General features: G+C 48.6%; 2 protein-coding genes across 3 annotated transcripts in view; one reads left to right on the forward strand and one right to left on the reverse strand.

Annotated features, from left to right (window-relative positions):
* The window catches only part of LOC143374856 (uncharacterized), a 75,621-nt gene that overhangs the window by 14,969 nt on the left and 44,531 nt on the right, over positions 1-16,121 (forward strand). The window contains exons 3-4 of one of the 2 annotated variants that reach the window (XM_076823400.1): positions 4,766-4,844; positions 7,590-7,752. In XM_076823400.1, coding sequence (XP_076679515.1) covers positions 4,766-4,844; positions 7,590-7,752 — 242 coding nt within the window. Of the gene's footprint in view, positions 1-4,744; positions 4,845-7,589; positions 7,753-16,121 lie in introns of both variants that reach the window. The other variant, XM_076823399.1, reaches the window with a different exon arrangement.
* On the reverse strand, positions 754-6,578 carry LOC143374887 (uncharacterized). The gene is made up of 3 exons (XM_076823435.1): positions 3,177-6,578; positions 2,281-2,649; positions 754-2,120 (listed from the first exon to the last, which is right to left on the reverse strand). Exons 1-3 carry the CDS (start codon positions 3,561-3,563, stop codon positions 1,896-1,898), a joined length of 981 nt encoding a protein of 326 aa, XP_076679550.1. The 5' UTR covers positions 3,564-6,578; the 3' UTR covers positions 754-1,895.

Consider the following 16,121-nt stretch of genomic DNA (forward strand, 5'->3'; position numbering starts at 1 on the left):
CCCCCTCTCCTGTCACGCTTTGTTCTCTCGAAAACAGTTTCCACGGGGCTGCCTGGCTGCGAGTTTTCAGAGGATTAAACGCGCAGCGGGCGAAATGCAATTGACGTTGTTCAGTTTTCGTGACCGGGGTAGTTTTTTCCACTGTCCAACGTTTTCCTTCATGGAAAAACGCGGAGGTCCGCGAGGTTGGGGGTTTGCTTTTGGTTTTCGAGGAAGACGCTAGGTACTCTGGGGCGGCAAATTTTGGGCGGAAGAAATTAAAATTGTTTAAAGACAAACGCTTAAGGGGTCTCCCTTGACGGACGAAACATGATGCGAAATTTGGGAATTTTTTAAAACGAAACCATTAAATATATTTCCTTCCAGCTTTGTGATTTTAGTTGTCAGTCTTTAGAGATTATGAAAAAAAATTTGTATGCAAAAATAGTGGTTATATCCGGAGTTATAGTGCTTCAAATAGAGCGCCTCACAAAAATCATATGCGCATTGTTAGCATAAAATCAACTGTTGTAGTTGTCTGAAATAGAAAATTTAAAAATTTGTATAATATGTGTGAGTGTGACTATCGCCTGAACTAGATTAAATGAAAAATACTGAAAAGTAAACAAAAATGACAGTGTCTAAAATAGGCATCAATTTCTGCAAAAACTTCTCTGCTTTTTAAGTCGCATAATTCTAATTTTGGAAAAACCGACTTAGTTTTAGTACCAACGAGAATAGTACATCTGCTGAAGATATATACCAAGTTTTATGTAAATCGGGTGATTGATTTTTGAGATATCATGCTAACTAATTAAAAAAACATCGTTTTGAGAAAAACACGTTTAAAGTTTTAGGTACCCTTTTCATTAATTAAATTTTTTTAAATGTTGCCTAAATATGCACAAATATAGGTATAAAGTTTTCAATTAATATAATTTGAGGGTTTCTCTTTAAAAAAAACCCAAATATCGCGTTCCTTTTCAGGCCGTTAAAGTAGGGAGACCCCTTTGAAAATAATTCGCTTCCTTTTCATGTAGCAATTTAGCAACGACTTGCATGTGAGTCGTCATATTGAATTAATCTTAAAATGGTCTCAGTTCTTTTAAATTAAAATATTTGCTGATATTTCATGGAAAGAGCGAAAGGCAAATCTCCAAATCCGCCCCTGTGTACACTTCGTGCAATTAATTTATAGTTTGCTAATGCAGGGAAGATTGGAGCTACTGCTTTATCGCTTTCGATTTTATTCCACTGTTAATTCGTGAAGGTAACGCGTTCGGTATCGATGCGATTACAGTGGATCGAGTTCGAGCCTCGCTAATAACGTCTAGGACGTGTACTTTTTGCTTGATATCTTTCGCTCGAGGGATAACCCTTTATCAGAGGGTTCAGGCCCGAACAAATCTTGCCACCCCCGTCCTTGTTCGACCGGCCGACTGCGACACAGCCGGAATACTAATCGTAACGCTGCGGTCTACCGAAGTCGGATCGATACCATCCGCGTCCGCTACATCCGTGATATACGACGAAACTCAGCCGCCGATTGAAGCTTTTTGTCGTTAGATATTCATGCTCCTCGCGAGCCACTACCGGCGCTCGTCTTTTTTCCAATATTTATGAGAACTCCGGCTATCCGTGCGCAGGATTCCAGAGAGGAGGGTGAGAATGGTGTCCGCGATCGAACACGGGGCTTTTTTTTTAAACGCGCACGACTCGATAACAGTTCTCTGGCTTGCTGCTGGAACAGAGAAATTCGAGAACGATATTTTTAAATGGACATCGATGAACTTATTCAATGGAAGCTTTACCTTTCTCCGCAATTCTTCTTCCAGGACCTCTCGAAATACTCGTCGCTGAAGTTACACCCTCTTCTTGCTCTGCAAAATGATATAACATGAATGCTGCCGAGGTTATTAACCAGAGCACTCTTTGAAAATCACTTTCGACTCGACCACGATGTTCGCCAGGATCCTCTGAATCTCCGTTTGCGCTCTAGCAGCCAAGGGTTTGTCTAGTTTCCTCAAACGATCCGCGACGACCGTTGAGAAGGCTTCGAAGTGGTCTGACTTGGTCCCGCAGGAATCACTGCTCGATGAACCGCAGCTTAACCCACGGACTGTAAATTCATGACACCTCTCCTATTGTGGTAACAGTCTCTAAGTATGCAGTTGCACAACTATAAGGGACACAGCCCGTGGAATTAACCCTTCCGTCGATTCATCCACCCATACATCCCCCGAACAGTCGCTGATTAAATCACGACCAAAAGGGTTAATTCACCCCCTTGCGTCATCGATCAACCTGTCGCGCTCCTGTTAATTCGTCGTCGCTGGGAATCCCGTGGCGTTTCAGCCTTTCGTCGCAGCGACTCGGATCGCAGACAGTTGCGCAGACGTCGCGCGAAGGAAGCCTATCCAGCTGCCTGCTGGCGTTGACAATCCTGCTGCGCGGCCCAGGACACGTCCGCGGGTGAGGCCTGACTTCTGGCAACGAGACCACAGGGGAGCCGACGGAGTCCAGGGCGCGGAACGCTTGGCCGGGCGACAAGAAACCATCGACGGTGTTCCGGCTCGACGTCCGGCAATCTACGCAGCCGCAATTCCAAGGATCCCGACGCGGACCCAGCCCGTCCGTTTCCTTTGGCTCGGCGATGGCTCCGCCGACGTTCTGGGGACCCGTGCAATCGGATTTTAACGGCCACTCGTAAATCTCGGGTCCTCGGCAGGGGAGGATAATAGCGCGGAAATTGTACGGAATAGGAAATCTATTTTTAAATATTTACGGCCGGCCGTTCCGTGCGCGGGGCTCCGCGCCAAAAGCGCTCGTACGTCGCCATTTCGGTGCTCGTTTATTAGTTTTCGAAATTCCCGTGTCCCCCGCGACGCGTTTTACGAGCTGACGCGGGGGCTACTTACCGTGGCACGAGCCAGAGCGAGCTGAGATTGTAAGGACGCTAAACGACCGCGTAGGAAATACAGTGGGAATCGTAAAATTCTATGGAGATGTAACCGAGGGACGCTAAGAATACCGAAGCCTGCTGCCTTTAATAATTTCGATTTGCCCTGGTATTGAGCGCCCGTCAAAGCTACCCCTTGTAAGCAGCCACGTTGGTTTCATGTTCGCAATCGGTTCGTGTCCAAGAACAACGAGAAGCTACAGCGACGTTACCGAGTAATGAATTCATCGATACTCACGTGCAGCTCGACGGCCTCGTCGTAATCCAGGTACGGATAGAGGAATCGATGAAGATCGTAGAACCAGGGGAACGAGGGTCGGTAGCAGTGACCACTGGATTCAGCCTGCAGCAGTCTCTTCAGCTCCTCCACGTACAGCCGGCGCATCTCGCGGATCCTCAAGACGATCTCGACGACGGTCACCTCTGGCAGAGCCATAGCCTCGTGGATACGACCGTAGGCGCAATGTCTGCGCTCGATGTCGAGATAGCGCCTGGTATCCTTCTTCCACAGGCAGGGGGATTTTCTGTACAAAGACACGAGTTTACGGAAGTAACAGTTCATCCATCTCTCCTCCTCCTCCTCAGCTGTCCTCCACGGGGAACCCTCCGTGAAACATTCGTTCATTTTACAAATTTCGGGGCTCTCTGCTCGTCATAGTCTTTGGGATCGATGAGAGTATGATTGCTGGAGGGGTAGAGCTTCCTGGATGCATCGTTGACGGGGTTAAAGTGTAGAGGATTGGTTCGCGTTAGAGGATGGGGGTGTAACCTGTAAATGAGTTTTCGTTGATTCTTTGGTGAACGGTATGATTTTGTATGTTGGAACTTGAAGTGGGTATGAGGTTGGTGAATTACTTTTATATGCACGTCATCTTGCAGTCTCCTTGAAGTGATCCTCGTAGAAATTAATAGAACATGTGTGCAGCACGCCCTCCTAAGAGGAACGCATTGTCGTTCATTAAATTTATAAGGTTGGTTTTCGTTGCTCGATTTTGGGACCACTGTATCAGCTAACTTCAACCCCTTAAGGGGGAACACCACTGTGACGGCCGGAAAAGTAAGCCGGTTCTAAGAATTTTTCTCAGGATTAATTTACAGTTTTCATGTAAAATTTGCATTACCTACCTTTAGTACAATGTCTTAAGACTATAAAATATAAGTAGAAAAACCTGCTTAAATTTTAATATATTAATTAATCTTCTAGATCCCCCACCGCGCTGGTCGAATGTTTAAGTATGGAACAGCAGGTCCGAAATTACATTTTATTTTTTTCTTATAAACGATATGAGTGTAGTTTCCGTCGCACTTACCGATTTCTTAAACAAATTATTTTTGTAAAAATGGTGCGCTTGAGAAGAAAAGTTTCGAAAATCCGCGAATAAGATGGATAGTTTTTCGAGCGAATTTCACCAAATTTGTTTTCAAACAAAGAATCCATACGTGCAATAGAAACTACACTCATATGGTTTATAAAAAAAAATTAAATTTGATTTCGGTCTTGCTGTGTCATAGTTACACAATCGATCAGCGCGCGTGGGTGGTCTAGAAGATTAATTAATATATTAAAATTTTTGCATGATTTCTATTTTTTGTTCATAGTCTCTTAAGACATTGTACTAAAGGTAGATAATAAAAATTGTATCTGAAAACTGCAAATTATTCCTAAAAAAAATTCTTAAACACGGCTTACTTGTCCGACCGTCACAGTGGTGTTCCCCGTTAATCTTTAAGGAGTATTGAAACTCACATTATCGATGATTCTATACAAAGTAAAATTTTTGAAAGTAATGCTGTCACGTTTTGCAGGTATACTTGCTGGTTTCTCAGATATACAGACAGTTTTTCTAGCGTGTATCTCGACGCTGCTGCCTCTGATCGTCGCGCTGGGAATTGCCTTCGGCATCAGGTAAGAGAAACATAGTTACCCTGCGACGTATGCCTCGAAAAGCGATTCAGAACTTCCGCCTGCATCATCTTGCGCTTAGAGAACACGCTTTTATCTTGCCGTTGGTGATTCTACGTAGCGTGAACAGCTATACTCTATGCCAAAAGAATTTTGAAAGACTGAGAATCTGTATCTCTGTTCATCCCCTAATTTTAAATTTTCCTACGTTTGTCTCTGACAGTCTCGTCAGAGATTCTGAACACATCATTGCGTAATTAAAGAACAGAAACGAGATTCGCTTATAGTCACACAGAGACCAGCTCGGAGGACCGTTAAGTCAGCGAATAAGTTAACGGTACTGCGACGGTCGCGTTATAACTGCGAGCAAGGCGACACGCTCGCGAAAGCGAAAGTCTCGACGTTGATTAATTGGAGCAATTAAAGACTAAGTCAGCTACGTACGCGACTCGATCACTGTCGAACATACTCGCGCCAGCGACACCCACCTTGTCCTGGAAATTCGCTTGATCAATCGGTCGTCGTCACTGACGATCGCAACGTCTAATCATTTGCAACGTATCGACTCGCACCCCTTCCTGCTCCGCCAAAAGCGCCGTTTCAATCATCGACGCGCAATTTCAGCAACTCGCTCGATTTATGTAACAAAACGTGGCCTCCTTCCCTTTTGCTCCTCCCTGCGAAGAAATATGCTCGACTTTAAAAGAGCGGGAGAGGCTTTGATAGCGACATTTCTCTCCAGTTTCCGCGGCGCTCGCTACGCGGGAATATAAAATTCAGATTCCGGCCGATCCCTTGATCCCGAAAAATTAACCGTAGCCTAAGTCACTGGCCCATTAATGCCGGCCCCGCGATAAAAACCGATGGCCCTGTGCCCCGCGTATCCCCGGGAACTCGCAAATTTTCGCTGTAACCAAGGGTGCACCGAGTAATCCGGCGTTATTGCAGAAATCGCGACGGCGGGAAGAGGATTACGCCGGTCCATTCGAGGGAGCCGGTGGGAGGGGACTTTATTCGATAGCCGTTCAACTGCTCGCCGATGCGCCGAAATTATTTCCAACGAGGGCGAGCCGTCTCGCGTGGAAATTATACGGCGCGCGGAGAATCCGAGACTTGCCCGTCGAAATAATTGTCACCGCTGTTCCGTGCCGGTCGCGAGGCTCCCTCGTATCCCCGCGCGTGCTGAAATTACCACTAATTAAAACGCCGGCGTGCCGTTGATTCGTGAAAAGCCACCCCTCGGAGGGGGCGATTCGTTTTTAACTATTTCAATTTCGCCGGGTTTCAACGCGCCCAAAGGGCCGCCGCGAAGAATCGTCCTTTGTGATTGAACAATTCCTCTCGCTGTTCCATCCCCCCGGTTGTTCGCGGTACAGAGGGAGAAACCCGCCTGCAGCTCGATGTCAATGGAACTGTTCCTTTGGCGTAAGGTACGAGGAAAACTGCCTCGAACGTAGCAAACCTTTCTTAATAATATTCCGACGCAACAGGGGACGTATAAAGGTAAAAGGTGTAGCTGTTCAAGCTTTGGAAAGCAAGTTCTCGTGTATAGCTTTGCGAAGCCACTTGCAGAAAGAAGTCCTGTGGAGTCGTATGATTTCTATGTGAAGGCTGCGCGAGCTTCCATATCGGTTGGCTGAAAGTTTGCTTTAGCACAGGAGAGTCGCTTGTTAGTCGGGGTTACTCACCTTACAAGGAGAGTTAGGCAACCCGAATATTCAGAAAATTATGCAACTTTGTGCGCAAGTAGAGTAGTTCATCTGTAACACAGACCAATTTTTTGTTCGCGCCATAATGCGGTTTTAGGGGGAAAGTCACCCCTTGTGGAGAATGTAGAATTTTCTTTTTTGCTAAACCGAAATTTAATGTTTAACAAAGTACACTCGATTACACTCCACTCTGCAATATTTAAGGGCACTCCCGGTCAAAAAAACGATTTTTTTGTATATTTTTATCCCACAACATCTCAGGAATGAGCAGGTAAAATTTTAGAACGAAATTCCTGACGGTACAGATTTCGCAGGCAGTTCAGGGGAATCAACAGTGTGACAGCCTTGAAAATAGGTGCTTTTTGACGATGGATTGTGACGCAGGTGTAATAGATAGAAATGTGATTTTTCTTTTAGTTAATAATACATTTATTCATCTATAAAAAGAGTCTATTTTTGTTTTAATCGAATAAACGCATGGAAAGTAGGGCGCTCACAGGCAAGTCCCCGTCACTAGACGAACGGCGCAAGTTGTTTCTTAACACACATGTGTAATTAAGGAATATCTTTGGTTTTTTGATTTTGGATGATCCTGTCTGAAGTGACGATAGTGCAGACCAGTTTTTTTTTACAACCATGCGGTACGCATTGCATATCGGAAGCAGGGGTGTGCAAATATGAAATAAAAAAATTGTTTTATACTCTAAACTTATAGCAGAATAAAATGCAAAAAGTTTTAGATCCGTACATTGTATACTCTTTTCTAGAAAAAATCATAAAACTCACCTATGTTTTCACGCGATTTGAGCGGGGGGTGCCCTTAATTGTTACATATCTCGCTTTGCACCAGCTTTTTTTCTGTTCTTCGAACTTTAACGTTAGCATGCAGCGCGAGGGTTAATTGATCGCAAGGTACAGGGTGGAAGCGATAAAGCCTCTGTCATTCGGCGAGGCAGAGGCCGATTCTGCCACTGCCTCGAGATGGGACGGACGTTTATAGAATATTCAGAGACGGACAACGTTTTGTTCTGTTCCGCAGGCACGTGTGGAGGAAATATCGGAACAGACGAGACAGCTCGAGTGGATTGCCCTGGTACAGGAGTGTCTGCTCTCGAGACAATACCGCCGAATCCTTGCACCATCGTCCTCACTCGGGGAGCACGACCATTCAGTCCGCCACGAGGATCCTCTCCGCCCAAGACGTGAGTGCTTCTTTCGTTCTCTCATATTGCGAGCCGTAAACAGTATTCCAGGGTGACAATCTCTCCTAACTGGGGGATAGGAAGAAGCGAGTTTCGACGGATGCTCAGGGTTTAGGTCAGTGAACACGCGACCGGTGTTACTGACACGTTCGGAAATCGATGCCTCCGTCAATAATTCGTTGGCGCGCGGGACGGCTAATTCTGACAGGCGTCATGCATAAATAAAAGCCTCGATCGCAAAATCCAGCCGCGTTCTCGAGCGTGTAAAACGGATTTCTCGCGCTCCAATTGCCGTCGATCTCGGCCTGCGCTGGCTGCTGACTTTGAGCTCATTCTTCTCGATATGCTCCGACGACAAAACGACGGTTTCGTTCCGGGTAGCTGATGCTGGATAGCGGATTGATCGATGACCTTCAAAGCGAGTACTACGATTCTGTGTTTCAGCTTTATTACATTGATCGAGGGTGGCGCGGGGTTAATTTAGAAAACACTTTGCCCGGGGAAGTAACCGCGGAGGCGGTTCTGAACGTGTCCTCGCGAGAACGCAACCATTCTCGCGGCTGAGATTGCAACGAAGCGTTAAATGGCCCGGAGACTTGGTAGACTTCTAAAAATAGGGCGACACAAAGGGAAGGAACCTTACTCGCCGAAAATCCTCTTACTCCTCAACAGGAGGATCGCTTTCAGCTCCCTGGCATTCGTGCGTTCTTAATCCTCGTTCCTCAACGAATCGAAATCCCTCCGTCTATCCGAAATTCCCACAGTGGCGCAGGAATTACTCTCGCGCGTCGCGAACGTGGCAAGCGCGCGCCTTCCCGAACACGTCCGCCTGGGAGTAACGAGAGGAGAGGGTGTCAGGCCACAGGGAACGACGGGCCGAGGGACAAAAAGATAATGGACGACCCTCTCGAATCGGTTGTCCTACGGACGGACACGACACGTTGCAACAATGCGCCTCGGAACACTGTTTTTCCATTATGTGGCATTAACAGCGGTCGGCGGGGGACTTTTGTCCCGTTCGCTTGGATTCCTGCCGACGCGAAATCGCTTTTTTATTCCCCGTCTAACTTATTCATCGACCCCTGGACGAGTTGCCATGGAACTCCTTGCTGCTTCGTCCCTCTGATACCGGAGGACGATTATGCCACAAGTTTGCACGCTCGTGCAATTATCCGTGATTTAGCCTGTGGCTTGGTATATCTCTGAGAAAACACTCGCTGGAGGAGAAAGCGTTGGTCTTCGGCCAGGGAAAATCCCTCTTAGAAATGGGGTTAGCCTTAATGTTGATTAATCTAGTCGCGAATTTATTCGCCGAGTTCCCTGCTCTTGGCTCGTACCTTTGGACCTGGTTTATAGTTTGAAATATACGGAAATTTCTGTAATTTAATGACTAATCGTGCAAGGAAACCAGAGGAGCTCTAACACTTCCCCAAAAAGGAGCTTTGTAAAAAGAAAAGAAAACTGGACTTTATTTTCTTAAATAATTTTTTATAATCGCTTAAAGAATTTGATTGAATTTGCATTACAAATATTTTCATCCCTTTAACTCGGCCGCCCCCGAGATTAAATCCTGAGTGCGCCACTGGCAGCAACAAATCAATTATTAATTAATTCACTATGCCCCAAAGAGTGAATCGAGATAGAAGCATAAAGTTGAAAGGTGTGGATAGGAAACGTGCGCCTAAATTCAGCCGCTCCCTCTCACTGCGCTGTGCGTTTGGTCACCATTCCTCAGGCGTAGCTTGGTGGGCAGATTCAAAGCGTTTCTTCGCAACTCACCTCGATCGATAGCAGCAGAGAGAGCCTCCGGAATCCCATTCCCAAAACGCAGTTACCAAGTGACGATCCGAAGCCTGGAAAGGCGCCTGAATACACTCTAATAGCACCTACACCATACATTCGATATCAATTCTGCTCCTCTTGGCCCATTAAACGAACACAGTAGCAAAACTCGTGGAAGTCTGAATAAATTTTTCATACTCCAATCAATTCCTGCACGCTGTTGCCCGAAAATCTCTCCGCGGAGACTTTACACATTTCGTGCACTGTAGTTGGGCGTAAATTAGAACGCACACGCTTGCAGCCGCGATTCAGAAGCACCGTTAAGAGCGCATCCGTAGTGAGGATCGCTGAACCGATGGCGCGTGTACAGAGAGAAAGGGAGATAGAGAGAGGGACAGAGAGAGAGAGAGAGAGGGAGAAGAATGTGCCAGCATCTATCGACTGCAGCTGACACGAGGCCCGTTCCTGTTCGTGTTCGTTCCGAATGAGGCGAGCTCCTATCGGACACCGATCGAATATGCAAAAGCGAAGCGGGAGCGCGCGCGATCGCGGGCCGAAATCTACAGTGCACGAGCCCCGTCGTTGCACGCTCGGTTCTTCACTCGCCTCGAGCGTGTTGCACCCGCTGCAAACGCCCGCTCCTCTCTGGTCCCTGCATCGACTTCAGGCGGAACAATGTAGGTCAAACGACTCGCGGGCACGGGCCTCGTTCAACACTCGGCGCGAGTTCAACTTTACGACCGAGTTCCGCCCTTTTACGATGACTTTTCAGCCTACCGCCACCTCCTCTCGCCCTGCGATTTCAAACATTCATGCCCCGGCATCCGCTCATCTCCCGCGTCTTCTTCTGCTGGTACCCGGTCCGAATAGCCTCGTCGAATTGTGGATTTTCGGATCCCCTGCAGGGGAATTGAACAATCTAGGAAAACAGCTGCGCTGAAAGATCGCGGTCGCAGGCTCCTGGATGTCTCCTCCCCTACGACCCGGTACAGCTTCGAATTAATTCGTCCCTCGGCGTGGATAATTAATTGGAGTATTTACACCGCAAAGAGGATTTTCAGCGAAAGATAGATGTTACCTGCTGCTGAACTTTGACTGCGCTCAAAGGAGCCTTTCAGGAAACGATACGCTGCTTCTCGCAGAGATACATCGATGTTCCTCGCTCAATGACGCTGAAAGGATCGCGGGGAGTACGCAGGAGCTTGTTCCATAATGTTTATTGTATAAGTCTATCGGTTACATTTGAATTTTCTTCCCTTTGCTCGAATAACAGACAGTGTTACGCGCTAATGACTCAGGTGGCGAAACTTTACTATCCTCGCGGATTTCCGGCAGAGGGGTACGTTTACAGTTACACAGGGGGATCGTTTAATCCTTATCGATTTTTGGAGGAGCGAGCTCGTGTACGCGAAGCAGGTACGTTCAAGTCGGGCTGAAAATACCGTGGACATCGAGCGGTCGTTCCGACGCCAGTCAGCGGCAGTGACCTGATTTTAATTTCACGCGTGCTCGATAGCAGTCGCCGCGCGCTTAGATGACTCCGCCGAGAGCAGCCTCCCCCTGCCGGCGTTCCCCGCGCCGCTGCTCGCCCGGTTTTAATCGCGACTGGCCCGCCAACCGGAAACTAAAACGAGTCCTCTTATCCCGTGACGCTGCGATGGACCTGGCTCCGAATTCTTCCTCATGCGAGGTCGCAGAGATTGCGGGAGGACGTGACACGAGTCGATACACAGAGGCTGCAGACATCGGACCAGCGTACATAGACCGACAGCTGGGGCCAGCAGAAATTCCACCAGGAAACCGAGCGGACCGCACGAAGCGTAAACAATATATGGAAATTCGTGGGGAACAGCGCGGCGGGATCTAACGAGACTCCGAGCTCCCGCTGCCGCTTTTTCACATTATTTAGTGCACGGATGGACGCGGCGGTGCATAGTCCGGGGTCAAGGAAAATGCGGCCCGACAGCTGGAACGAGGGAATCGCCGGTTTTTTCGCCAGCGAGCTCTGCGTTGATCGCGTTCCTCCGCTTTTACGAGCGCACCTGGACGAACAACGGGAACGCCGCCGCGGGCCACCGAGGAAAAAGAGGAAGAGCTCTCGACCGAGAGGTGTCTCGTTTAAACGAGGGAGGGTTTTTGAAGGAAATGAAATTACTCGACGGCGAGAGGAGGAAGACGCGATATGCGCTATGAAAAAGGTGCGTCTCCAGGCGGCGGTATTAATTCGTCGCGCTGTCTCTTCTACCCGGCACTCTCCTCTCCACGTTCGCGCTCCGGTTCGCTCGGTGATCGCGAGCGATAAACGGTTCCGACAGCCACTCGACGCCCCACGGTCGTACGCGAAAATTTCTGCAGCGCTTTATCGACCATCGCTTCCGCGACAGGACATCGCGCGATCCGCATCTCGATGCTCCCCGACGTATATATTCGGGGACGGGTCGTCCGCCGATCAATGGAGTGCGAAAAGCTGCCGGGCAATCAAGAAACCGGATCGATGCGATGACGGTCGGTCCGCTGACTTTATTGCCGCCGTAAGTGCGCCAAATTGTGTTTATCTTCTCGCACGTCTCGTGGGGAATTGGCGCTCGGAATTCAGCGGGGCGCGTGATCTAAGGGACTGTCCCCTTTCAACCCTTTGGAAGTACCGTTGAGTGGGGATGTGGGAATTATAATTACAGCAGCATGGAGAATTAGCATCAGGATTCTAGATCACTTAACTCGTGGAGAAGATGAATTGGAAAAGACCATTGCTTTGGGAAATTCTTGTGGAAATGCAGAAGATGTCTAATGAGACGATTAAATTTGAGGAATGATAATCCGAAAGCGGATCGATCAGAATTCGTAGAAGGACGTTTTTAGGAACTCGCTCCCCAAAGTCTCTTTAAGGGGAATCCTATTCTTCGGGCTAAAAACATAGCAAAGTTTGAGATTTTTTTTTAAGAAACCAGCGTTCCGAATCATCTGAAATTTGGAACATGTTTTAATGCATCTTTGAAGAAGCTGCAGGTTTTTTTTTATCAAATTTGAACCATAAATATAGTAGTTATGCATGATCGACCATCACGCCGCGCAAAATGCATCGTCCGTTGGTGTGCATGATATTTATCTACCAGAAAATCTGAAACCGAAAAATGAAACGGCGTTTTATTTTATACATATGTAGCTTGAAATTGATGAACTAGCAAAAAACAGACAAATTTATTGAGCAGTGTAGAGAGTTTTCAAACTGAAAGGTCTGAACCTTTTATTTTTGCTATCCAATTTTGCGCCAATTGAAGTACAGAACTTAGCAGTATTCTGGTTCATCAAATTCAAGCTATATATGTACAAAGTAAAGCGCTGTTTCATTTTTGTGTTTTAGATTACCTGGTAGGTAAATATCATGCACACCAGCGGACGAGTTTTTTTAATTAAGTCTTTTTTTAAATATTGCCTATATTTATATACAAATATAGACATAAAGTTTTTAATGAATACAACTTGAGGGTTTCTCTTAAAAAAATCCCAACTATCGCGCTGCTTTTCAGGCCGTCAAAGTAGGGAAGTAGACCCCTTAACGCAGTGTTAAAAACTTAACAGGTTAAGCAGTGTTCGCGATTGTACCGCGGAACATGGAACCACAAAAGTCGATGGGCAACGAAGGTAGCTTTGTCCGCCCCGTTTGCCACCGTTTGCCCGCCCAACGGAAGCCCGCGAGGCATAAGGGCGCCCAGTGCATTGGCGTCGCACGCGTTTCGCCCGCGATTCGCTCGGATCTTAACTCCCCGCAAGTCTTCGTTGCCGAGGCCCCTTTGTCGGCCCGGTGTGTGCCAATATTTGCCCCGGCACTTGGCGTCCGTCCGCTAAACGATCGGAATTTGCTCTTTCCAGGCCCGCGGAGGGAGAGAGAAGCTGGGCATAAACCGCATCGCGTTCGTGAGTGTTATCGTGATGGTCGCGGCCCGTAGGGGTGAGCAGCAGCTCGCTGCAAAACGGGTCCGCGACCGCAAATCCTTTCGGGAACAGCGAGGCTACGCTTAAGCTTCGCAGAATGCGCAGAATGCAAGGGTGGAGAGAATGATACACGGGATGATTGCAGAGGATGCGTGCCAGATGGCGGGTCGAAGCACCCTTCCCTTAAACGCGCACCGCTCGAGTGACAAAGTAGACCAGCTTGTACGCTCATTATCTATACCAAAAGGAGCTTCAATATTTCTTTGCAGCGAAGAATGGCCAGTGAGGTTAGGCGCGATCGCGTGCAATAAGTACAGAATGCGTTCGCCACGATCGACCCGCTGCAAACGCGCCCCAGTAAATTGCACGAGCCATGTTGCGCGCGCGCCCGGCTAATTCGTCCGGCCTTTGTCGTCGGATTTCGTCCGTCGCGGCTCTACGTATAATTGTCCGTGAACCGTACAGCCTGATAATCCCCGGACTCGCTTTAATGCCGGCAAATGCTCGTTAAACGCGGGTCTCAGCAACGGATTTCGCTGCACCCTGGCTCTTCCCCGTTACCTTCCTTTATCCCCTTGAAATTCCCCTCTTAGCGTAATAGCCGATTTCATAAATTCCGCGGCGCTATCGACGGCAGCTATGAATGGTCAGCGATACAGAGGCAGACGCGCCGAATAGACGGATTTAGTGGCTACAATGCCCTGATTTCCCCAACGTGTCGGCCAGTCTGGGAGCTCGGGAGCTCCGCGGGCTTCCTCGGCAGGCGCGCCCGACTCACTCTCGAATTCGATTTGCATGGTATATGCTCGAGCGTCGCTCTGTTATGGATCGATAACGCGACACTCGTATCCTGTTAGATTACACGTTTGACCTCGATCTCGCGGTCACCGGTGTTGATTCCGAACCGACCGCGCCTAAAGATCCCTTTGTAGCTCGTCCTCCTTCGTGTCCCGTCGACCTGGCGATTTCGCGATCGCGATTTCAACCTTCGCCTCGGGTGTACCTTCCGCCATGAGAACCTCGGAGCTCCTCACGGCTCTTGGTAAGCCGAAAAACGTGGAGCTGCACGCCGGCAAAACGCGAGTCGCGAGGAGAGAAGAGCGATCTCTCCGAGCGAAAGGAATTACGGGATCCGAGGATCCGCTTTATAGGATCGCCCAGGGCAGATTCATGCTCGCATTAACGCGACCAACCCCCCACGAACTTGCGATAGATCGAGAAGATCCGGATCCCGGGACAATGCATTCACCTGAGCATACCGGGGCTCGGTTGATGCACGGGGGCCATTGCACACCCGTTTGATAGTTTAATCACGACCTGACCTCGCCCGTTCTTCACCCACATCGACCTAGTTCCGTGTTTAAAACGCTAATCCACAGTTCCCAACGAGCGCGCGTTCTCCAAACGAGGAACCATCCCTACATCGAGCGACGAAAACTACCCCCTAAATCGACGATACGGTTTCGTTCGTGGAGTCACTGTCTATCCTCCACCATCAACTCTCCATTTTCCGACGGTGCCTTACCTCTATCCATATTTCAGCCGATAAAAGGTAATATAGTAGATTTTCGAAGCGCGCACCACCCCATGTGCACCTACCAACTCGACTCCACCCGGTTCCAACCCCTCGTCACCTTTTCTATCGACTTTCTCACCAGAAACGCGTTCCACTTTTGCACTAGTCACCCGCAGATGATTCCTACTTCGTTCCCAAACACATGTTCACGTTAATTACACTTTAACTGCGAATTTAATCGCCGCAGATTTACATCAGCGGATCCTAGATTAGTCTCTGCTCTCCGCATTGAATGTTCTTGGAAAATTCACGGCTACCTGGTAGCAGAATCCCCGATGACAGGGCGAGTGGTTGGTTGGTCGGTTTCCCGGGCGCAGCGGGGCACCGTGGGGGGGAGTGGCGCGATTACCGAGATTTCGGGACGTGCCGCGATAAAAGATTAGATCTGTCGGACGTGCACGGCAGAGGCGAGGAGGTTCGGCGAGGTGTTCGGGACTGCACTTTAATCTCGCAAATGATGCGAGGACACGGCTCGCTACCCTCCTCTTTCGGCTCGAGGATTCCGGATAAAGAACACTGACGGTTCGTGGGTCTCGGTACCCTTCGGCTTGTTTATCGCGACGACGGCTCCGGGCGAGGCAATTTCTCGCGTGCGGAGGGAAACTGAAACGCTGCTCGAGCGGATTGAATTCTCGAGGAGATGGAAGCAGCTGGGAAAGCGGCTGGAGAAGTCCAGAATCGTTTCACCTACGTGGAAGACGGATTAACTCGTGATTTGGAGATGCCTTTGCATCGGAGCTCTTCGGGTAAAGTCTGCGATGCTGGCCGTCTGTCTTGCTCGGTCTGTATCTACTTGGGAGCGTGGGTATTAGAAGCTGTCAGGGGAGAAGTAACTCGAGTGTCGCGAAGAAGATTGTCTATCGAGAACGTAACGATGATGACTGTTAACCGGAGAGGACACCGATTTTCTCATCTTCGAAGGGATCGTCCAGGGGGACACGTCGAGGAAGCCTCCGACGGTGTTTCTCGCTCGAAGCGTACATGCACGAGGTACGTGCGCGACATACGCGAGTGGACACGACACACGTGCGAGTTATGCTAACAATGCGCGCATACGTACACTCGGGATCCAATTTTC

Source organism: Andrena cerasifolii, chromosome 11 (genome assembly GCF_050908995.1).
Source record: "Andrena cerasifolii isolate SP2316 chromosome 11, iyAndCera1_principal, whole genome shotgun sequence".
Classification (NCBI taxonomy): Eukaryota; Metazoa; Arthropoda; class Insecta; order Hymenoptera; family Andrenidae; genus Andrena; species Andrena cerasifolii.

What these genes read in the sequence shown, in the direction of transcription:
- LOC143374887 (XM_076823435.1), bottom strand. Translation starts at nt 3,563, where the DNA reads ATGAACGAATGTTTCACGGAGGGTTCCCCGTGGAGGACAGCTGAGGAG. An exon ending in ACGAGGCCGTCGAGCTGCAC is followed by an intron (nt 2,650 to 3,176) that starts GTGAGTATCGAT and finishes ACGGGTCCCCAG; the next exon opens with AACGTCGGCGGAGCCATCGC. An exon ending in TAACAGGAGCGCGACAGGTT is followed by an intron (nt 2,121 to 2,280) that starts GATCGATGACGC and finishes TTACCACAATAG; the next exon opens with GAGAGGTGTCATGAATTTAC.